Source organism: Eucyclogobius newberryi, unplaced genomic scaffold (genome assembly GCF_026437365.1).
Source record: "Eucyclogobius newberryi isolate DKJ021-1_F unplaced genomic scaffold, fEucNew1.0.hap1 SCAF_18, whole genome shotgun sequence".
Lineage (NCBI taxonomy): Eukaryota > Metazoa > Chordata > Actinopteri > Gobiiformes > Gobiidae > Eucyclogobius > Eucyclogobius newberryi.
The window spans coordinates 27,335,712-27,361,099 of NW_027315812.1; the positions used below are offsets into that span (position 1 = coordinate 27,335,712).

Here is a 25,388-nt window from a genome sequence, read left to right on the forward strand (position 1 = left end):
CAATTTCCTCCACTAGCAACCAAATATCTTGCATACATTTGGGTTGTTGAGTCAACCCCCTTGTTCGGCATTGAGATTATACTCCCTGGATTGTTAACAAAGCTGCATAAACTTGGTTACATACTCTGTATGGTGGCGCGCATTTCATGGAGTGCCAATTATAAGTATGCAAGAAGATGGATAAATATCAAACTACGGCAGAAGAGCTTAGTGGTTTGGGGAGGTGATAACTTCTCAATAGATATGTTTTAGAGTATACTTCTGGCGGCAGTGAAAAAGAACATTTTAATAAAATGGCAGACACACACAGCCCCGACAGTTGTGGGCTGGACCAAAATTATAATTTACATTAAAAGTGTATAGACGAAAAGGGACTAGATGTGTTTACTTTGCTGTCTGGTCTATATATGGAATTCAGTTTTTTATTTGAAGCGGAAAAAAATAAAAGAAGCCTACTTCTAGAAATGTGAGAAACCACAATCAGTCTCGCATTTTGTAAAATGGGTAAATGGGCTCACTGACAACAGTGTCTTTAGGTAAACTTTACCTCTACATTTGGGCACCACAGTGCAGTTTGAAACTGTAAAAATACCTTACAAACCTGTGGACAGGACCGGGGATGCAGGAGCAGCCTTGTTTTGCAGCTCTCCATTTATTCTGGGTCGGCGTGTTTGTGTTCATTAGCCATAATAAGGATCCTAGAAAAACAGATCAGTGGGCTTGGCTAAATAAACGCTGGCTGTACATTCCTGGCAGTACGCCCCCACTGGCCCCGACGGCGGGCTAGGTTTCAGGGTGTGTGCGTGCGGGGTGGCAACTTGGGGTGCTGGATCCCTGCTGTGACGCCGCTGTGGGCCACACACACCAAACAGAGCCTTGAACCTAGACATGCACAACCCATAGAGATGTTCAACCAAACCAGTGCACCTCCCGGAAACAGACGGCCTTCATAATGGTCACTTTGATCACTGTCAATATTAGTCTGTGTAAGGAGGAGGCTAATGTGGCTAAAGCTGTTTATTCATGTGTAAATTGTAAAAGAGTTAAGAAAGAAGGTTAGTGTAAAAAGGGTGAATTTGTATCCGTCGCCCAGGAATGGATTGCCTCAGGGCTAATTAAGAGTGATACAGTTACTATGGAACAGAGACGCCATTCAACAGCACCAGCGGCCATCTGCTTGTGTTTTACACATTTACACTAAAGCCTGGCTGCTCCATTCAGCCATGGAGAACGAGCACAGGAGAAACACTGTGAAACACTGTCATGCAAGCACTATGTGGACTGAAAGAACAAGTAACTCATGAAAATGCCTTTCCTCGACTGAACTAGTCACTGGGATCTCCACCAAAAATATCTAAAACAGGTTAGTATAAGCATTATGCCTATCCTGACCTATGCTCACTTCACTGGCCACCAGTCCAATTCCCGATCAAATTCAAAATGTTCCTGCTCCTGCATTGGCAGCAATGCTCTATCATAGCTCCAAGAACTCATCTCTCTACAACCCTTCATCCCTCATCCACACCCTAATATTAGGGCTAGATTATGTATAATAAATGTGACCTGTTTTTTTGTTTATTGCAGCTCTATGCTCATTTTCCCCCACCCACTCATATTGGCCAGCGTGTGTGTGTGTGTGTGACAGGTGAATTTAACCAATCACAGTGAAAAGTGACCTTTCACAAACAGCAGATAGATTTAGTTGCATCTAAAAGACTGTATATAGATTCTAAGGATACGCAAATTGTGATCAAATAGAAATTGTGATCTGAACACCCAACAGCAGACAAACGGTCAGAATAGGACAGTGTACAGCCGAGCCACCATCATCACAGACATGCAGAACAGAGAGGAAGAGGAGACACACTTTCACGATGCAGTCAACCAATGAGTGTGTCCATTCTCACCGCTGAAGAGCCAAAAGCATGGGTTTTCTGCGCAGACACTGCACACTCAAAGAAAATAAAGGTGACGCCCATTTTGCAACCCAACCTGGTGTGCGTTGGCCTTAAGCGTCCCCTATTGTCAGGTTAAATCATGTAAGCAGCCTACAGGATATGTCACTAAACCATCATGTGATGCTTCAGAGGAAGGCTGCCGAAAGCAGCTGAAACATGTGAAGCAAGTAAACAAAATTCACCGGTCTGACCAAAAGAAATGATTGCTCAACAAGGTGGAATATTATTAAAATAAGCATTAGCAGAGTCAGTTTTTTATTCTAGATTTTCTTGTGCGAAATTAGCAAGCCCCCGGAAGCCAAGATGGCCGCCATTGAAACCTATGGAGTTGCTCATTGGCGCATGGTTCAAAAAAGTTTTTTAGTTCCGCATTACTTCCTGAACAGTGGTATATCTCCTCCCACTTTTGTGACGTCATCGCCGTGAGGCTTTGGCGTCGGGAGCGAGCACGACACAGCAGCGTGAACGACTGAGAACAGTCAACACGGACTTTTGGAATAATTCGGCTTGAAATAGTCTGTTTACGTAACGTATAATGATGAATTGTTATATCCATCTATAAATATACATGTATCATGATGTAAAGCTCTGATATTTAAGAGAATTATAAAGAAGTGTTAAGATAAAAGGTCTGGTTTAATGACAATTAATACAAATTAACATTTAGAGGTGGAATAACGTCCTCATTTTCTGTAGTTTTTGGTTTGGGTATTTATTTTGTTATTAACTTTTCAGTTATTTATTTACATAATATAATTTGGCCAATATGCATTTTTTTTTTAATCAGATGAGAAGAAATATAAAATATAAATCGATTCTGTTACATAATTGAGTTAAGCAGTATTTAATTATATTCAGTTTCCTTTTGTCGTTTTTTTATCATGTCAATCTTTAATAAATACAAAACACATTTGTTTATTAATGTATTTAATACGAATAATGAACATGAATGAACTTGTTCAATAAATGCAAATCTGATTATATCTACAAATGATAAATTGATTTCAGCCAGTTTTAAAGCTTCAATGAGTTTTAAAGCTACAATGTGGGAGTCCCTTATTAAGGAGTTTGAGTCTGTACTGTTCATTATTATTATCATCATTAATAGAATCAGAAAATGTATTGCCATTGTCAAAGAAAAGAATTCAAACAGTGGAACTTGCTTTTGTGATTCAGTGCAACATAAAAATATTAACAATGATAAAACAACCTGTATAAGTCAAATAGAACAAACTGAATAAGATAAGATATTCCTTTATTGTCCACACATGAGGAAATTTTGTTGTTGCAACGCAGTAGATACAGAGGAAAAGGACAGATAACTTATAGGAAGTTTAAAAAACACTCTTAATAGATTGATCTTAATAGAAGAAGTCTTATAAACAAAAACTCCTATAGACCGAACCTCTCATACCTTAATAAGGAATGGAGGGGAAATAAAGATAAAGATAAAATAAAAACAGCGTAAGACAAAATAATACTAATAATAATGGTAAAATAAACACTTTTTACATCAGTTATATGCACATGAATGTAACATTATTGCGTTAAATACTGAATATCTCAGTATTTAACAAGACTTTGTTTCCATGGCTACGCAGTCTTCTGTACTTCAGTAACTGCTCCATCGTATGACTGAGACAAACAGAACATGTCAAAGCTTTAGATTATACAAGTCATAGAACATACACTTCATATGTTTAGATTATACAAGTCACATAACATACACTTCATATGTATTAGATTTATAAAAGTCATATAACATACACTTCACATGTTTGTCCTGAAGCTGCTTCACAGACACATGTGACACATCAGTGTCTCTTTTGAAGAACAATTATCATTTAGTTTTTTTGGTCATAACAAAACAGACATTTTATAAATTCAAAGTACTGATTCTACACTGTTTACTTTTAGTCGAGGCACAAGTTATTATTAAAATACCTTTTGCTTTGGAGTCGTCAGGAGTTTACTTGAGATGACTCTGTGTCTGCAGTGATTAGGTCTGCAGTGACCTGTAGTGACCTGTAGTGACCTGCAGTGACCTGTAGTGACCTGCAGTGACCTGTAGAGCTCTGGACAGCACAGACAGACTAAACTCACTGGTCAGCACTCTGAAGATGAGAAAGATACTCATTAGAACATTGATATATTCTGCACATTTAACAGAGAAAAGCTGGAATATGTTATTGACAGATTTACATTTCGCTCTGTAACACAAAAGTTCCTCTTTTCACATTAATTTTTAAAGCTAGAACCAAAAGTCATTTATTTATGCATAAGTTTAAACCTTAGAAATTAGAACATAACTCACATGTTTGCTAAATCTCTACATATTCCATGGAAGTAAATCCATGACATTCCTATAGAAAACAAGCGTGTGCTTTGCTGTTTAAACACAGCACACGTCATTATGAAATATGTAATAAAACCTCAAATGTGGTCTCAGCCCCTGTAAGTACAGCACTGTCACTTTTACATTTATATATGTAAGATATGACCCATTTCAGCAGGTTATATTTGAAGTATTGGTTGTTTTTTATAGCACATAATACAAACATCACTTTATTTCCCTTCTTTCTCTAGTTTTCCTTGATCTGTGCTTAACCTCTTGTCTCTTAGAACATTTAGTAAGAGAAATAATTAGTTATTTATTTGCAGAAGCACGAGCCATCGTGACGTGTTGTTGCATCTTTGTGTAGCTAAACTTTAGCTTACGTTAGCTCGTGTTAGCTCGTGTTAACTCGTGTTAACTCGTGTTAACTGTGTAATCGTTGTTTTACACTTCATATGGAACAATGTGTGAAACGTGAGGAATGACATACAAACACAACTTACTTGTATCGTGCTCTCGTCTGGTCACATTCTTCTGTTTGTGTTTAGTTTCTGTCACGTGTTCTCCCGAGGCTCGTTCATGAGGGTTACGTGCGCGCTCGGTGCGGGTACACCGTTCACCGGAAGGTTAAAAATGTATTTTTTAAGTATTTTAGAAACAGTTGAAGAGTGAAATTCCTTATATTTTATTTTTAGACTAAAAACAATTCAGCATGTTTGGTAATTTTAGAGGCCGAACTCCTGAAATGGTCCGACCAAAAGGCTGCATTCTGCGAAGTGGCCACTACTCAATTTGGAGCCAGAGGCAGAGGGGGCGTACCCTATCCAGATAATATAATACATCCATGGAAATTAGTCCTCTGCCTCTGACCCCCCCTTCAACCAATGTCAGGAGCAGAGGGTGAGCACAGTGCAGCACCCAAGGGTCCATATCAAGATCTTAGTCAGGAGTACATTGTTTAGCTAAAGCATTAAACAAATTCACATATTTTGGGGCGATGGTGATGGATTTCTCTTCATGACAGAAGTTTTTTTTTTTTTTTTTAAAAGCATTATGCAGGATTTAACAGAACTGTTTACAAAAAGCCCTTCAACAAAACTATAGGCACACTGCCTTAACAGGCCTGGGAACACATTTTTAGTCCGTTTTAGTCAGAGTTTAAAATGTGGTTAACTAAAAGGTTAGAGCAAGTTGAAGTGTTTGTGTTTGTCAAATGTGGTTTGTTTAGGAACAAAGGATGAATGAATGGCAGTATATATTGTAAATTAGATTTGTATTCACCTCATTGAACACGAGCCACCATAGATCTGGAGGAATTATGCTTTTAGAACTAGTTTCATACAACAACACACTGCAATGATTTCTTATGGCAAACCCTAAAGTGTCTTGTTTTATGTATTGTTCACTTTTGAAAAATTATGTTTTTCTTTTTAAAGACATTGAGGTTTCCATTTCCCTTATACATGTACAGTACTTCATGTCCACCACAGATCTGACCTGCTGCAGGTCAGCATGTAGAATGTAATATTTGGCGTTTCCACCACCCGTTACTTATGCAAGGCTTCAAAATGCACATTGAAAATACAGAACTGACCCCCTTTGCCCTTTAGAAAGACTTTCCCATTTAAAAAAACAAACAAACTATTTTTTAATTGGGAAAGGGACCAACAGTCGCTTGAACAAGCGGTAGAAAATGAATTGATACCTTGAAAAATTGACTCTTATGCCATACTTAAGTCTATGATTGAAATCATACAAATTAATGTTTCATCCAGATTTCGCTATCCCTCCCAGTTACCATCCCCAACCGGCTGTTTGATGACTGGAATTAAACAATTTCAAGATTTGTATTGAAAGGCAAAAAAACAAATACCGTGAGGAAAATAAGTATTTGAACACCCTCTAAGTTTGCAAGTTAGGTCAGTTACACAGCAAAAATGTGTCCTGTAACAATTATGCAGACAACGCTCAAATCTATGTTTCACCAATGACAGGAATATGGACCTGAATCATTGTCTTTGGCCCAAATAAAAAAGAAGGTGTTAGCAGTCACCTCCAGTCTCTCATTTTAAAACCAACCAAATCAAGTTAGAAATCTAGGGGTAATAAGGCTCAGACTTGAACTTTAACAGCCACATCAAATCAATAACATCAGCAGCTTTTTACCATCTAAAGATATATAAAAGTATAGTGTCTAAACCAGATTTAGAGAGACTTATCCATGCGTTTGTCTCCAGTAGATTAGACTACTGTAACGGCCTGCTCACTGGCCTCTCCAAAGGAGCTGCAGTACATCCAGAACGCTGCTGCTCGGGTCCCGACTAGAACCAGGAAGTACCATCACATTAGTCCTGTTCTCAGGTCTCTGCACTGCCCCCTGTGGCTCAAAGAATAGACTTTAAAGCAGCTCTACTTGTGTACAAGTCTCTCCATGGCGTAGCACAAGTCCAAGCACATCTCGTACATGCTAGTGCCATATGAACCATATCGGACTCTGAGGACCTCAGGGACCAGAGTTAGGACAGAAAATGGAGAATCTGCCAAATCAAGCCAAACTAAACAGACAGGTTCACCCTCTGCAGGATTAGCAGTGTTATGACACAGAACAACTCCCATAACCAGGTAACCAACAGCTAGATTTCTGCTCAAACTCTTGGATAAAAAAGTATTTACATTTGCATAATGTGCCCATTTTATAAAGGGTGGTTAGTAAGCAGCAATTTGTAGTTGAGTATCTCATGTTTCAGTTTACATACCCCATGCTGGAAAAAAATGACCCCCGCTTGCCTTTCTTCCTCATTCCTAAGGTGCTTTGTATTTTCTTGAGGAGCACTTGTACTTCTGCTGCTGTTTTAAGTACATGTTTTTGACCTTCGTATGTCACCAATACAGTGGCTGGAAAAGCAAAACCATGTCACAGTCGTCTTCTCTTGAGCACTTCACAAAAGTGACTTAACTGGGCACATTGTTGAACTTCCACTGTTAGATCTGGGTGTGAAAAATCTTCTTGCCGTAGTGGATCGTTCCCTTACTCCTTGTATCTGTTTGTTTTATTTGTGGTTCCAAAACTTCATTATCAAGGGTCTCAAGGGATCTGTATCTCTTCTTTTTAATGTAATTTGAGGGGCCGAAACTCAAGATCCGGCCAAAACTTCAGAAAAGGTTTCCCCGGGCCATCCTCATTCTCCGGCACTCTAAAAAGTCTGATTGTTTCAACAAAATGAACTCTTGATGGAATAATTTTCTGCCCACAAAAGCTTTACCTGAGCTCTCAGCGCCCTCAACCCATCCGTGTTTTCGGAACTGAGCCACTCCGCCATGGTAACAAGCCAGCTGCATCCACCCAAGTCTATTCCCACTCAAATCTTGCGCAGTGTTCTGCCTTCATCTAGGCACACAATGATGCCTTCTCACGCTGTATTGCAACAAGCATAGCCATTACATGTTCCAGTGTTATGTCTTTCCACACATCTTCTCCTCCGCTTGTTGTGCCTCAACTGTGGGGGACCAACGCTGCAGGTCCTGCACTTACAGACCTACTATGTTAAGCCTATGCTGTAACTTTAAGTGCATATGACAGAATAGACTACACATGTCACTAAAACGTAGTGACCATGATTATATTTCAGATTTTACGTAACAATTTGTCTAGTTGACCCCAGTTGGACCAGTTTGGAGATGTTTATAATGTTACTTCCTGGTTCGACATGGGCAGCAAATATGACATGGGTCATTGCGGTGAGTGGAGTTTGACTGTGCCCTTGAGTAGAAACAAAAGCAGAAAATAAGAGCAGAGTTTGGCCTGCTCCTCTGTGTAATGAGGGATTCAGCGTTGAACTCTAGCGACCTGCTTTTCTCACTTCTCCGGGTTATATTTGTGTGTGCGTGTCAGTCTGAACATGCAGACGTTTCAGAATGATGGAAACAAGACTCATTAGGAAGGTGACAGTCATTCTAGTCAAATCCCTCAGAGCGCTGTTCCAAAATAAAGGTTTTGACTTCAAGTGGAGCGGTATTGAAAATGATTAGGGAAAAGTGATGTTTTCAGACTTAATACAATTTTAGGCACATGTTTGTCATTATTCATATGTAGTGCTAGAAAAAACGGCATTAAAGTACAAAAACTTTACTAACAGCAGTGTTTTTATTAATTGGATGTAAACTTCTCTCCAGAGACGGCCTGTACACTGTACACGATGAAATGCACTGTACAGGGTCTTTTTTGTTGGCTCTTTGTGAGTCGGTAAAATCTGACGATAAAAAACGCCAGCCAAGTGTTTGTGGATAGAGCCTTTTAATTTCTCTACTCATTGTAAACTTGACCTTTGAATTAGTCTCTCTTTGTGTGCAAGTGCTGTTGTGTAGGGTGTAAAGTTTATGTTGTGACAGTGTGTTTTCAGTAAATGCGTTGTTTTGCCAGTGTCTGCTGCGTAAAGTGTTTGTTCTGCATTGATTGTACAGACAACATGTCATCTTAAAGCCCTGTGGCACATGCTGAGCGATGCCCGTCACTTCCTTGTGTCAGAGCAGCACAAACATGAGCCAAGCAGCGGGTACATCAGAGGCAGAGCTGTGGAGCAGCGCAGGCTCCGGGTGTGAAGCGGGACCAGGGAGAGAGTGCTCTCTAATATCTTTCTTTGTACAGTGGATGGTGGTTCATTCCCCGCTCAAGCTGAACCTGCTGATGCTGTTGCCATACAGCAACATCTAAAGACACTTTGTATGTTGTCGTCCATGGGATTTGTGTGGACAGTGAGTTTACTACGTTAACGTGGTTATGAGCTGCTCACGTCTTCAGCGGGGAGAGGAGGAGGTGGGCAAGCATTAGTTTATTTCTGGTTTAGAGCTGTAATGGCAGAAAATGGGTCATGTCATGTCATTCTAATGTTGTTTTAGGCCATGACATGTCACGGAATTAATATCTTTGTTGTTCTCCTGTGTGCAGATGGGATAAGAATATGAGGTCCTGATTATACTGAATATCTACTGTCCGGCGCCTCTTAATCATCAATTAATGCGTCAGGACCGGATTCAGTGTGGAAATGGTCTTTGATTAAACCTCTGAAGAGATGGCTGGAACCGTCACAAACGTGATAGTCTGGTCTATCTCTTTTTGAGCTGATTTGGGTTGTGATTATGTCATGTTTGTTACCACCTATAAAAGGTGTACTTTGTAACTTGTAAAGTTAGGTAGGGACAGAACGAACTTGTCTTAGGGAAAGTGAGGGTGTTTATCCACTGTGCACGTGAATAAACTTCCACCTTTTGAGAGAGACCGAGAGACTCTGTTTCTGCTTCAAGTTATTGCCTGGTTACTCTTTACTTGATCATTGTTTACAGGAAACTGCCGTAACAGAGCCAAGTTGTACAGTACAGTTGTTCGCACTGACTGACTGATATGGCACCGTCTTCATACCACAATATTTATAACAGACAAAATCACATTTGCATATCTGCCCATTTCCAACACTGCAAACTAATTTCCTCTTGCAGCCATTAGGTGGCACCACCACTCAACAGTTTAAGATACAGATTTCATAGAACAAGCATTAATTAACCTGTTACCATCCACCTGCGCGCCGGCGCACATTTTCCATATCTCAAATATTCTCTTACATCACTTTTATTTCCGTGGTCAATACCTGCAAGCCATACATTATTCTAAAGCTTATTTTCTCAACAAAACAAATATGACATTGAATAATATGCCCCAAGAAGCAATTGCCAATAGTTTGTGAGAAAGTCTCAACTTTTACAAACGCATGTCCTACCTGTTTGCTGTTTAAGATGGACGAAACAGCTTTAATTCTGTACATCCTTGTACTCAGTCTGTCCGTAAGGAACCATTGAAAAACAAAATTCACTTGTATTTTTCCTGAAGTTATCCGATTTCGAGATATTGTCAAGTAAACAAAGTTTTCTTCTCTGACGATATTCAGGATTAAGGCTCGTCCGGTGCATTTCTCCGTCCATAACAAATGACCTGTTTGACTTATAAGATGGTGTTAGGCATTGATATTTTCTTCAGACTATTACCTACAGAATGAGACCATCCACAATTTTTTCTGTCCACGGGTTTGTTCTCTACAGCCTCTGGAGAAAAAAAATGCGCCGCTTCCGACGCGCGAAGCTAACTTGTTTTTAGCCACATAGCTAACGTCAGTAGTGACTTAGCTGACTTTGATTGACATATTATTCTAGCCAATAAGAATAGCTTCAGAATGTGGGGGGGGGGGGGGGGGGGGGGGGGGGGGGGGACTTAGGGGTCCCACACACAGAATCCTCTGTATTCTCGTGTGTAAGGCTGTAAAGAGCCTAGATTTTTCAGCAGGAGGCGACTAGATTTTATGCATAACGTTTTCTGATTTTATTAGCCTTTTGGACGCGCATTTTGTTAGATATATGTATTATACCAATACAAAAATAAAATAAAAATATAGCTGCAAGCGGCAATGATCGGCCCTCGCCACACCGCCGCCACACCGCCGCCACGCCGCAAGAGGAGGGGGCGCTAACGTGCCCCAATTGTCCTTTTATTACGCCTATTGCTGAATCTGTGACGCTGTCACATCTTCTCCCCTTTGTTTTACCATCAAAAAGCTATTTTATTTTGAATTCTTGGCAAAATGTGCGGCTTTGCCGCACAGACACCGTGACTCTTTGAATAAAAAGGTGAATAACTTTTGACGGTTCACCCCTGAAGATGAGTCTCACCAAATTTCAGGTTAATAGGGCTAACGCCCTGGGAGGAGTTTGTGAAAGTCTAAAGTGTAAACATGTTCTGGCGATTTCCCCATTGGAATAACATGGGAGGTTTTGGTCATCGCTACGGCAAAACCATAACAATTAAGTCTCATTGACTTTTTTGATGGGGATGCCAAAATTGAGTTGTGTGTCAAATTTCATAAAATTTCGCAAAACTAAACATTTAACCTCCATATAAAATCTGTAGGGGGCACTGTGGTGCCAAATTAATTTATTTCACTTCAAGTACGTTTAGCGCAAAGAGTTTAACAACTGATTCTAATTTGACGCAATTCGGACTTTATCGGCGCAAACGGCAGAAATGTTAAATTTGGGAGATTTCTGAAATTCTAGCTACAGTTTGCGGCTTCGCCGCACAGAGACCGTGACAGTTATCAATGTAATTTGAATAACTTTTGATGTCCCACTCCTCAGTAGCATTTTCACCAAATTTAAGCTTTTTAGAGCCAACGCCCTGGAAGGAGTTCGTAAAAGTACGACGTTTGGAAAAACTCCCGAGTCCTGCTTAGCCATTTTTGAACCAATATGGCCGACATTTGGTTGGGTGGACGGCGTTGCCGTAATAATATTTTTTACTTCTCTTGTCACCATCTACCTCTGCGCCAAATTTCATGATTCTACGATCAGATTTTTTTGGGGTAATTTCCTATCTCTCAATGCATTTTTGGTACATTTGGGGGCGCTGACGCGCCAATTTTTTTATTTTACAAAAGGGAAATAGCCAGAATGTAGAGAGGCACGATTTTTAGAGGTGTGCAAATTTTTTTGACTTTTCGTCAATGTTCACTGGGTGAAAAATAGGGGGGTTGGTCCCGAGAAGAAGAAGAAGAAGAAGAAGAAGAAAGAAAGAATAATATTCCGATGCGAAAACAATGTTTCCCATTTTTCAAATATCATAAACTATACATTTTCGGAAAGCGCTCGCGCTTTCCTACCTCATGGTGTGGGTCCCTGGTCACTGACGGGTACTTTCGTTAATTTTGAGTGGGCTCCGCCCACTTTGTGTTTTTGGCCCTCTATACAGTAATAATGTTCAATTTTTGCATTACATGCTTATATGCACGGAACATGCAAGAGATGGGAAACGTATTCGTGAGCTACTTAGGGCAAATGAGTGCTTTATATGGGTGTAAAGTGCTCGTTTAGTGCGCACTTTTGCACGGGCTTCGCCCGTTTACAACGGTAATGTTCCATTTTCCTACTACTAATTAGTATGCACGGGGCGTGCGTGAGTGAAGGAGTGCGTTAGTGAGTGTTTGGAAGTGGGCCTTACGAGATTAATAGGCCTCACGCCAGCTTGTGGCGCTCGGGCCTAAATATTATATATTTTTTTTTTCACCTCTATATGGGGAAATTCATGGGTAAACTCATATTTACACATTTTCACATACATTGTTTTTAGCAGTTATAATAGGTATTAGTGGCCTACAAAACATCAAAATGTATGTTTTATGATCATAGAGCAGCTAAAATTGTAATAAAACAGTTTGGCACAGTTGGCACATATTTGGATCACTTGTTCCGAATATACTTTTTGATACAAAAAGGTCAACAGCACCAAAATGCCTGTTCCCAGAGATCTGAAACTGTACATAGTTGTTGTAAACAAGCTAGTCAGGCGAGACTAAAAAAAGGATGTTTTGTTTATATTTGGGCTTCTGTAGTGTAAGTTCTGAAGCCCTGACAGTGTTCATGTGCACATCTGCAGAAACTAGAAGGCCTAAGCTTTCTAATGATGCATCACACTTGCATGTGGGCTGTAAGATCCTCTTTTAATAAGCAATCCCATTTGGGTATGTCCAACCATTGTGCACAGGGCCAAATAGTTTACTTCCTGGTCTTAGCAAGCCATGCTTAGTTCTGTCCATGATGAGATGCTAGAAAAGCACGTTGTGAGTCTGGGGATGATTTATGGATTTAAAAACAGCAGAGAAGATTCTCAAAGCTACGTCATTTATCGGAAAAAATGTCATTATCGTGGCCCTGCAGAGGACTTTTTTTTGACTGTCTGAGGAGTGAAGATTTTCTAACCACGATTCATCAAACTTTTGATGAGGGAATAATGTTAGAACATGGTTAAAAGTATAATACATACTATAGATAGTTGTACTGTTGTACTGCCTGACTGTGCAGAGAAAAATGCATAATTTAAGCTCGTCATTATTAATATAGAATATATTTTCAAGTGACAAGACAATCCATGGATGAGTGCGGCAGTACATGGACAATTTTTTAGCTCAGCGTGCAGCTCGTGCTCTGCAGTATAAAGCACTAGTAGAGTTAACCTAGTGTTTTGGAGGCTTTAAACTTTGTAGACACTTTAGTGTGTTCATTGGAAATTGTTCCAACGAGCTCCTTACGAAAAGAAACTAGTGCAATCCCTCCCGTCCGTAGTCTGGAGCTGGCCCAGAACATTTGCAAAGGCTAATGTTAGCTCTACTGCTTGCACTTTCACGGCTCGTTATAAATGCATTCCCCCGCTTTTAAAAACACCAGGAAAAAGCAATGCCTATTGCTTAAAAAAACAGAATATGTAATAATATACATGTCAGTTTAACAATTTTTAAAAAAGTTTTTAAAAGGTGTTTTGCCCTATCTGACAGGACAGTACAGCGTGAAATGGGGACAAGTCTTGGGGAATAACATGCCGTAAACTAAAAACAAACAGGTCTTTGGGATCGACCCTCACTGCCTCTGAGATTGACCGATGACTCGCGATCGACGCAATGGGCCCGCCCTGTGACATTGCCTATTAACCCGTTTTTTCCATGTACTAAGGGGCGCTTTATTTTCGGCGAAGCAGGAATTGTGCAGTTAGCATGCTAGCTGTTAAATGGTAAATAGTAGGGCTGGGTATTGATCAGTTAAGTTTTTTTTTAAGATTTGTGGCCCGCAAATCCACAAATGAATTAATATGAGAGTGAATGCTTGTCTGTGTGTATCTCTGTGTTAACCCTGCAACAAGCTGGCCCCAAAGTCACTGGGATATGCTCTAAATGGATCACCATCGGTAACAAGCAGTAGAAAATGAATGAATGAAAGTTGATTTAGCTAAATAAGATGTTTAAAAATGTTCAGGGTAAGGCCATATTGTATGTTTTAGAAGAAGGGGAAACCTATACAAACACAGGGAGAACATACAAACTCTAAAAAGGCACTAATCACAATGCCACTAAAAAAAAAGAAATGCAGCAACCAAACGCAATTGTTTTTGTAAAGTCAAGATAAAATAGAAATGAAAACCGCATCTATACACAGAAGCTCCTTCCTGACCCCTTTAGGTTTGGCGCATGTGCTGCATTAAGAGCTGTTGTTCCTGGCACGGCCCAAACAAGCATATTGACTGCAGCTTAACAGAGGCTCCCGTCCAGCTGCGGCCCAATCCCCTAATCACGTCTGGCTTAGACGCCTGCACCCGACACATAGCCAGATTTATGCTTCAGAATACTCCTGTGTACATTTGTCATTTCTGGCTAACAAGGCCCGAACGAGCAGCCAAGAGAGGTGGATGTTCAGCGTGCTCAGGTCAGTGATAAACAGGTAATTCTCAGCTGATCCTGCTTCTGGTAGAGCTCACCTTCACATGGGGTCTGGACAGCAGGGCCAGCAGCTCTTTGATGTCTCCATTGGAAATCTTCCCCTGGAGCTCCTCAGACAGCTACAACAGAGACACAAATTGGTCAAAAAGATTTATCATTTTGCTGCATAATATTATGGAGGTGAATGGGAAAATTCCTCCTAAACCCAGTGATGTTCTTGTCACTAGGGATTTAGTGAAACAACATTGGACAGTTTGTTAGAGAAAAGATTTGGTCTTTGTCCAAAACAAGGAAGTAATGACAGAATGACCTTAAGCCACAAGATTAATTAAAACAACAAATCTTGAACCTATGCTGATGAAAGTGCACACTATTTAAAAATGTGTGCCTTCTGTGTCCTTCAATATCTATCAGAGCAAGTATTTTAAATTTAACTCATGGCAAAATATTAAAATAGGCAATATTTTTGTTCTATTCAATATTTTGAACCAACTTCTATAATTGTGTTTTTTAGCATGCTCATCTTAAGCATGAAGCATTTCGTCCCATCATTCTTGTGTCCAGTGTCCACACAGTGTCCAGAAAACTACTGAATTGTAGAAACTGAATCCGTTTCTACAATGGAACATTCCTGGACGAATGAAGGACTACACTGACTCGTTATTCCTGTTAACAATTTTTCAAGCAGAAATTAAAATGTTTTGTTCTTCACACTTATGTAGATTCATATGTAAAAGTGATTTAATTTAATTTAATTTCAATAAGTAGAGATGTGGCTTCGTACCAGCCTGAACTATTGTCACTACCGTCTTTCCTGTTACCAAATTCCATGTTGCTGATCTTTAGAAGGACAATCCCATTCAAAAATAAAAACTTAAGGTTGAGATGGGCATTAACATTTTTATAATTAACATGTGTATATGTGCAAAGAAGATTCTAATCTCTAAGTTGAATATCTGATTTTGTGGACTGACTATCAAAAGTTTGATTTCCCAGCTTGCTCTGCTGTTGTAATGCTTTGATTAATCAGTTTGAGTCAATTGAACAGTCCATAATTTTATGATCGCTTTAATAACATAAACCATGTTTATTTTGAGTGTAAAAAGCATCAAATAGATGATGAATTGGATGGTTTAAGATTGTTACATTTGCATCTCGTTATAGTCGGAGCACAATGCTCCATAGAATACAGTATAATAAAAGTTGATTGATCAGTAAAATGTCTAATGGACAATACCAATATAATAAATCTGATAAAACTTCTAAGCCACAATAATGAGTTGAAATTGAATTGAGACAAAGACAAAGACAAAATCTTGTTTTCAGATGATTTCTACCCTTTCAACACAGATTTTTGGAAGCATCTTCATATCTCCCTCTATAGGATTTATGAGTCTAGCATGCACCTGTGATACTCCTTTGTGTCCCAGTCAATATCAACTCTTAAAGCGAAAAAATGTGGAAACTTTTGAAAAACCAGGTCCTGCCAAAAAAGTGACAGGAACAGAAATCAAACAGATTTTTGGATTCCTTTTGAAAGGTTACGTCTGAAGTCTCAATGGATGTTTTACACCACAAATGACAGTCCCTATTCACATTTCAAATGGAAATGCCTAATGGAATGTAGTCATGGGATATCATAGCATTCTTTGAGACCTATTCATATTTTTCAGTCCAATGACTTCACACTGTGAACGTTTTTTGGAAGCTACAGTAGGCTACTGTGTTTTTAATATAATTTGAACCAAATGTTCTAATGACAATTATTTTTAAAATAGTCCTGGTTTAGTTATTTAGTCCCGCTTCAGACCCACTTCAGTCCCAGATACAACCTATACATAACTTTTTTTTTATTTAATAGAGATAGATCCACAATAATTGATGTGGACATAGGCACAAAAGATGTAAGTGATTACACCCCCATTTTCATTACTATACATTTGGAGGAAAAACAAACAAAAAATACCCCCATAAATACACTCTGGAGGTTTATTGCTAGTCTGATGACCTTTTAAGAAAAAAATATAAAATGACAATGAAATGTATTAATGGGAAAACAACAATGCTGAAACCTCTCCATCCATCCTCTGGAACACTGGTAAAATATTGTCATTGCCTTGTCCAAAAAGAAACAAAGGATGCAGGATGGAGTAAAACTGTTGTAGGTTGAATATGCCAAGAAGAAGAGCCCTACAGGAAATTACACATAATTACATAATTAAGGATCAAACCTAAAAAGAGATGGTCAAATTTTGGAAATTTAGAAAACAACAACCTGAAAGGTCCATTTTTAAATGCGAGACAGAGTAATAACATTTTAACCAAACAAGACCAAATTCAATCTTAATTTCAATCTTTCTACAAAAAACTTTATTCTAAGATTTCAGGAGATAAAGAAGATGGACATCTTGTCCATGTTAGGAGTGCATTGGGAGCATGGAGAGGGGCCCATGTTTTCAACACATCCCAAACACAAAATCCACCTTCTTAAGTGTGAAGTGCTGGCTGGGGATGACAGAGGCTGGAAAAAAGCACAGCGTTTGTTTGACTAACAGCTTGTGAGGTAAATGCAGGGGGGGTTACACAGGGGTCACACAGGGGGAATGGAAGGGTTAGGGAGGACGCCATGTCACCAGTCCTGCACGGCAACATGTGCTCCAGCCTGGGGGAGGTCTTTTATTGTGTGGATTAGTTTTGGGCTCTCGGGACGTGGACAACTCTAATGAATGGTCACAGCGGTCAGGGTCGCACAGAGAGTCCATGCCAGTCAAAGCAGCATAAGTGGATTTTATTAGAATGATTAGAATGGAAAAAAATAACCTCATAGTTCAGAGTGAAGTTAAGGATTGTTTCCAGAAGGATGGATAAGTGATAAAACATAACAGAAATGACTTTGAACAAAGAAGAGGGGGCTGTGCAGAAATAATATAATAAAAGAAAGAAAGAAAGATTTCTGCTACGAGTACTCTACTTAACACACAGCCAGAGCACAAAAGGCTTTATCAGCACTGAAGCACTTACGGAGTCCTGTGCATCTTCATCTTAAAGCCACAAACAACCCATTTGAAAACAGTGAGGTAAAGGTTCTAAGCAGGGAGAAGAGATTATTTGAAAGAGTAGATTTTTTGTTATAATGAGAGAATCCCTCTTTAAACAGAAATTGAGGTTTAATGTTCAATTTACTGGCCGTATACACCTGCATTTTGAAGCCGTGGGGTGGGATCAGACCTGGCTATTCAAATGATCACCGGGTACTCATCAGCAGTGATGGAGCTGCAGCCAGCTAACAATAGGATTTATATGACACATTACAGGGCTGTTAGGGTAACAAAGATTAGTTTAATGGGAAACTTAAAACAATGCAAGTCCTGCAAGTCCTGCAAGACTTGCACAGCTCAGAGTAGAATATATATTGGAGTTCGCAAACTTGATCTACAGATCAACTTTATATTTCATTAAGTACATATCATGCCATTTAGTATTCAGTGTTCAATGTTTTGTTGTTTGTGTTGCACCGAATCACCAGGACAAGTTCTTATTGCTGTGAATTTTGTTTATCGACAAATGGCAATAAACCCTTTTGATTCTTGAAAATCTGAGATTGAGAATGATTCTTTGATGCGAGTTGAAGCATCTTGTTTTTCAAAAAGTGTCCAGCTGACAACTAAATCTTTTTCTACACTGGACTGAGATTAACAAGGCACTGCAGACTATTATTTAAAACACCATCCCACTCAATTTAGATTAAATGAGCCTTTATGGTCCACGTAGGGACATTTTTCCTCTGCATTTGACACAGAATTTGACAGTGGCCATTATGTAAAAAAGGAGAACACAGACTGCTCCGACAATGGAGGACTGGTTCAAAAATGTTAAAGCAAATTGGAGAAAGGGGGGGAAAATCACTACATTTGGACTTGTACTTTATTGGACAATATGTATTAACTGAATGTTAAGGCTGCTCAATAATAGAAAACATTAGAAAACATACTATCACAATTATTTAAATTACTTTTTTTTCTTTCCAAGCAAGGCAAGGCAAGTTTATTTGTAGAGCACATTTCATACACAAGGCAATTCAAAGTGCTTCACAGCAGGAAAAATGCATTCAAATCACAAAGAAATTACAGAAATAGAAATACGATAAAATTAACTAAAAAACAAAACAAAAAAACACCTAGCCAACTGATTGTCTAAACTAATGAAATCACATAAAAGAGAAGAGTGCAAATAAAAATCCTTTCAGTCATATGTGCAGCTAAACAAACGTTTTTAGCTTAGATTTGAACATTGTCAGAGTAGAAGCCTGTCTCACATCTTCAGGAAGACTGTTCCAGATTTTAGCTGCATAAAACTGAAACGCAGATTCCCCATGTTTAGTCCTGACTCTGGGCACCAGCAGGAGGCCGGTCCCTGAGGTCCTCAGAGTCCGAGATGGTTCATGTGGCACTAACATATCCAAGATGTACTTTGGTGCTAGGCCATGGAGAGACTTGTACACAAGTATAGCTGCTTTAAAAGTCTATTCTCTGAGCCACAGGGAGCCAGTGCAGAGACCTGAGAACAGGACTAATGTGATGGTACTTCCTGGTTCTAGTCGGGACCCGAGCAGCAGCGTTCTGGATGTACTGCAGCTCCTTTGGAGAGGCCAGTGAGCAGGCCGTTACAGTAGTCTAATCTACTGGAGACAAACGCATGGATAAGTCTCTCTAAATCTGGTTTTGACACTATATTTTTGATTTTGGCAATGTTTTTTAGATGGTAAAACGCTGCTGATGTTATTGATTTGATGTGGCTGTTAAAGTTCAAGTCTGAGTCTATTATTACCCCCAGATTTCTAATTTGGTTTGTAGGTTTTAGAGCGAGACTCTGGAGGTGACCGCTAACCCTTTCTCTTTGTTTCTGTGGGCCAAAAACAATGATTTCAGTCTTGTCTGAGTTCAGCTGGAGAAAGTTGTTTTGCATCCACACACTGATCTGTTGGATGCAGAGACAGAGTGAATCCACTGGTCCATATTCACCTGCCAACAGTGAAACATAGATCTGAGTGTCGTCTGCATAATTGTGATAGGTCAGTTGATACGCAGTGAAAATGTGTCCTAACGGCAGCATGTAGAGGTTGAACAGAAGGGGACCCAGGACTGACCCTTGGGGCACTCCACAGGTCAGGGTCATGTGGTCTGAGATACAGTTAACAATTTCAACAAAGTACTTCCTGTCTTCCAGATAGGACCTTAACCAGTTTAGGGCAGTGCCAGTGATGCCCACCCAGTCCTCTAGTCTCTGTATGAAGATCCCATGATCGACGGTGTCGAAAGCAGCTCTCAGATCTAACAGAATTAAGACTGAGAAATGTGTTTGTCCCAATTGGCTATAAGATAAAAAGTAAATGTGTTTATCAACACATTTTAATTACGTATTTCCTTTGACTTTCTGCTAATCTACACATCCAAATAAATATGTAATTTATTCGTTTTGCCCATATTTAGTTTGCCATTTCTATTGGCCTATCACAAGTTATTCCTTATTTGAATTAAATTTGCCCTTATTTACTGAGCTAACTTGACTTGTAAACCTCTGGTTAAAAGCATTTGTGTCTGTGACTGCAGCTATAGTTACATTGATAGTTTTTACTTGTGTGCAGTGTTTCTATGTGACAGTGACATTTTGAAAGCAGGTGAAATAATACCAGCAGCACATCAACTGTGTGTTAGCATCGCTTCATGCTATTAGCTCCAGGACAAACTTAATGGGGACAATATGGGACAATTCTTCTGCACGGATACAGCATGGAGTTAGTAAAGAAGAGTTTAAGAGCATTTTGAACTAAATCTGCCTTTCAAATGAGAAACATAAAACTGCCTTCAGAGAATTCCGGAAGGTTTTTAAAGCTAACAGAGCGTCGGGGCTTGGGCTGTCACGTCCATTAATTGTATATTCGCATCTAGCATGTAACAACCTTTTTCTGAAAAGTTAAATGTGTCCAAAATAAAGTTTCAGATTGATAGCTTCCCTTGGGTCATTGGTGTGGTCAGCTTTGTTCCAGAGAACACGCCGGACACACAGCCACGTCCCCTCTGCAGAGGGAGAAGCAGAAGTGAGTCGCTCTGTGTGCGTGCAGTAGATATGTTCCTGCTGTTACTCATTAATAGTCACCTCAATGACTAAATAGGAGTTTGATTATCATAGTTGTACAGCTCTACTGAAGGTATCTTTTTATTATTATTTGTTTGTTTTGTGTTTAATCATTTATACTATTAAAACGTATAATAAAATCTAATTAGCAAAACAGTTGTTAGTTACAGCCCTAGCCAAAACACTTTATTGGTAATTTTGTGAGTGATAGTTTTTTAGCTTAATATTTTTTAGCTTTTCCTTGGAGGCATTCAATTGCAGAAAACATGATATACTTTATAACAATTGTCATTGAAACCAATACTGAAAAGACTCCTGGATTTGTGAGACAGTGTGGGAGAGCCAGAGTAGAAGAAGAAGTGACAGAAAGAGAGGGATGAGTCTTGGTCAGTCTTTAGTGAGGGAACATCTCCTCCTATGATCACACTCGTCCATCACCTCCCCTCTCTCTGACAGGGGCCCGGGACAGTAACTTTCCAGCCTCATAATGTCCCATTACAGTTTCTTGTCCTATAACTGAGGGGCCCAGGACAGATGGCTCATGTTTGAAAACAGTCTCTACCTGCATGCCTCCTGATCTCACATTTTCCATCTGCAATGACCCAGACGGATGCAGGTTAGGCGAGTTTCATTTGTTAAACGTCATCGCGGGAGCAGCACTGTTGTTTGGATAAGTCTGATCCTGCCATGTCACTGTACGATGCTTATTTGACCCAAGGAAAAAACTATGATGTATAGTGCCAATATGCATTATTTTACTGAAATCATATCACAGCCAGCCATGCATCATTAGAGCCAAGTTATTGTGCAAGCCAATGCTAATACATTCAACATGCGACAGCAGTAAACCTTCAACCTCAAGTTAGTATGGATTCTGTTTTGATTTTACGCAGCTACACATAAAAACGTTTCCCTTTTGTTTTACTTTATAAGAGTAAAACAATAAGTATGTATGCATGTATGGACGTATGCATGTAAAAAATAAAATAATCCCTTCTCACCCTTCACGGGTGGTCTCGTCCCCCATACGAAGCTCGGGTCCTCTACAAAAGGCCTGGGAGCTTGAGGGTCCTGTGCAGTAGTTTTTTTGCCGTTTCTAGCACTGCACTATTCTGGACTGAGATGTCTGAGGTTTTCCCAGGGTTCTGCTGTAGCCACTCCTCCAGTTTGGGGGTCACTGCCCCAAGTGCTACGATGACCACGGGCACCACTTTCGCCTTCACCTTCCATGCCTTCTCCAGCCCTTCTCTGAGCCCTTGGTATTTCTCCAGTTTTTCCTGTTCGGCTTTCCTCTGCAGTTTATCCACCACCACAATGTCTGGTTGGTTTATCATTACAGTTCTGTCAGTCTGTCTCTGGAAGTCCCACAGGATCTTGGCTCGGTAATTCTCTACCACCCTTGGAGGTGTTTCCCACTTTGACTTTACACTTTGGGTTCCAATCCATTCCCCGCACAGATGTTCCTGTACACTATGTACACTAGGGCTCTGGTGCTCAGGGCCTGTTCATGTGCCGCCATGATGAGTGCGCCTCTGTGCTGTCCTTCAGTCCGGCCCGCTCGAGCCATTGGTAGGATTTCTTGATACCAGCCGGTTCAGTTATGTTTCGGTGGTACATCCCATGTGGCGGGTTGGCTCCCATGATTGTCTCTCCTCCAGCACCTCATCATCTGTTCCCCATTGCCTGAGACATTCACTGAGCACGTCATCTGTTGAGGCCTTGTCCTTGATGTACTTGTGGATCCTGGATAGTGGCTCTCACACTCACTAGTCCACAGCCTCCTTTCTTACGGCCAAAGTACAGTCTCAGGGTGCTGGTTTTGGGTGGAATCTTCCATGCATGGTGAGGAGCTTTCGCGTCTTAACATCTGTGATCTGTATCTCTTCCTTTGGCCACTTTATTATTCCTGCAGGGTAACTGATAACTGGCAGGGCGTACCCATTTATTTCCCAGGACTTGTTCTTGCCATTGAGCTGGCGTCTTAGGACCTTACTTGTTGTAGCAATTTGTTACCTCTTTGAGGTTTTTTTTATGGGTAAGATTTAAATTTTTTATCAAATAAACCCACAAAAATAAAATATGTTTTCCTTAGATTTCTTCATTTAATTTGAATCCATTTCCGTAACAGGTTGCAATTTGCCTGTGGTAATTCCAAGGTACTTGCATCCTCAATGTTTAATATTGTTCCTTCTAGGAATGAGGCCCCTTTATCTGCCTGAGGATCAGTAAATTCCAGGTTCAAACCTTAGGAGAGGTAAAACACTGAGAACTGAAATTACAATTTGTCCCTCACTTGCTGCACAGTCATCAATAAAAAAGAGACTAAAGTGTGAAAACTGGTGTAGTAATCAACCTCTAAGGTTTGAACATACGATCAGCTGATTGAGGGGCTGGTTCTCTACCACAACCAGTCAGTACAAGCTGCTGATGCACATCACAAGGAGGAGACTTTGCTTCAGAAGGGCCACATGTAGTTGATGAATCCCTCATTATCATACAGGGGAGACCTGGACATACCCTCCAGAAGAAAACAGAACTGTGGTCCCACATTTTACAGAGCACTTTGTGCCAGTGTCGCGCCACAGCCGTGTCGCCACAGTGCTACGAGAGGTATGAGAGAATTGTGCATCCTGCTTTGCCAACATTGGATTGTAATTTTTTTTGGATACAAAACTGGGTAACAGGCATATTTAATCAGTTGTTACGACATCCTTTTCAGACCAAAGTAATGCTTAAGTTTGGGGGACATTTTCAGATAAGCAAGAAATGGGGCAGATAACGCCTAGTCTCTGGATCCGGTAATTATAGTGTGTTTGCGAATGTCTAGAAACAATACCACACACTATTCTTACATACAGCAGCAGTGCTCCTTATTTCAGCTAACAACTTGTGAAGGTTTAAGTGTAGGCACATCAGTAAAAGTGTTAGCAGGACCACAGACATGGCTCTAAAGTGTTGTCTGTGTAACCTGTACCCTAGCTGAGCTCGGGCTGCGGTGGCTTTTGTTTCACCCCTTACAGTTGTGCAGTGCCTGTCACCTGCTGTGTGCACCAGACAGAACCACGGGGGCTGACGGGCCAAAAACTCTTATTTAACGTGGGCAAATAAATTACAGCACCATTACAGAAACGCAAGCCTAAAATGTATTTAATTTCAACTGTAGATCTTTTGCCTGTTGCATTTATTTTGGAGTGGTCGGAGTGGTGACATGTCTGAAAACCACTCTGCTTCAAAAACACACCACTCATAGGTTTGCTTTTTCCAAGTGAACCAATCAGGAGTCACTCTGAGGCACTTTGATACCGCAACCAAGGGCCCTATAGTGATACCCGATGATCCCATGGAGACATTTTGCAGGGCAGTTAGCATGAAGCATAAATCTAAAAATCTGTAATTTGAATAAAGAGAATGAGACCAAGTTGGAGGGTTGGGGTCTGCTCTCCGGTCTGCCGCCTCCTGTCACAGTCTACAGTAGCAGAGTACAGCCAGAGATGTGCTCCTGGTGGTTTTGGGTTTGAGAGGAAAACATTTCACCCGTCTGACATCACCTGCTGCTGTGTGGTGTACGCTTACAAACTGTATTTTATTAATGCTATTTATATTCAAACAGAAAAAAAGTATTTGGTTTACCTTGTGCACTGAAAGCATACTAAAGAAACCGTTTAGGGTTAGATTTAATAAAACATTTTGACAGAGTAACTTCAATACAAAATATGTAAATACAATCAAACTGAAAAATTTGCTAAAACAAATAAAAATTAGATTTAGTTTTAAATGTTTAGTATCAACAAATTTTGACATTGTAAGAAAAACATTGTCATGTCATGTAGAGTTTAAATTGGACCCAAAAATTCCTGCACGGCACGATCACACGCATGTATTGTCCAAATCCGACCCGGGACCGAGTCATTCCCTGCAAACTGGCAGTACGTTTGGGTCGGCTGCTCAGTGGCAGAGTGCTCAGCTTCTGATCTGAAGGTTGGCTGTTCAAATCCCACTCTCGACGTAAACATCCTTGGTAGAGCAGCCACATCCACTGGCCAACAGGGCTTGGGCAAGACACTTAACCCACCTCGCCCTCAGTGTCTGCGTACAATGGTGTGTGACTGGGTGAGTGGTTCCTCAATATATAAAGGTAGAAAAGTGCAAAATAAATGTGACCATTTACACTAAGTTAAGAGTTTATTCGTTCACTGCTGAGTTTTATTTGCAAAATAAGCGCGCCTAAAAGGGCTTCATGTGTTTTACGTGTGTATCTCCACTGCAGGTGGCTCACATTACAGTAATTCACTCGCCCTTGCTCCAGTCGTCAGCTTTTTTTTTGCCAAGTAGGTCCCTTTATCTTTTGTTATGTTATTACAAAATTGATTATTTTGTAAACTCTAAAATCAATACCCCATAATGACAATGTAAAAGAAGGTTGTTTAAATTATTTGCAAAAAAATTATTAACGCTAAAAAAAAAAATGTTTTTTAAAAAGCACTTTTGTTGTTGAAACACCTTTGGCACTAATTACAGTCTCAAATCTTTTTGAGTAACGTCTTTTGCGCACGAAAATGCGCACCAGATTATTAAGTGCACCATCAGCCATTTGTGTACCATGGGCACTGGTCCATACATTAAGCGCACCGGACTATAAAGCACATAAGATAAACG

General features: G+C 40.0%; 1 protein-coding gene and 1 long non-coding RNA gene across 4 annotated transcripts in view; both read right to left on the reverse strand.

Moving 5' to 3' along the window:
• Positions 1-25,388, reverse strand: part of mpp7a (MAGUK p55 scaffold protein 7a) — a 227,548-nt gene that overhangs the window by 146,034 nt on the left and 56,126 nt on the right. For all 3 annotated transcript variants that reach the window (XM_072451195.1, XM_072451194.1, XM_072451193.1), the window contains exon 5: positions 14,636-14,716. In XM_072451195.1, the coding sequence (XP_072307296.1) occupies positions 14,636-14,716 (81 nt within the window). The remainder of the gene's footprint in view (positions 1-14,635; positions 14,717-25,388) is intronic.
• Positions 3,225-4,879, reverse strand: LOC140364274 (uncharacterized). The gene is made up of 3 exons (XR_011927682.1): positions 4,797-4,879; positions 3,903-4,072; positions 3,225-3,593 (listed from the first exon to the last, which is right to left on the reverse strand). It is a non-coding gene; the product is annotated as an uncharacterized lncRNA (long non-coding RNA).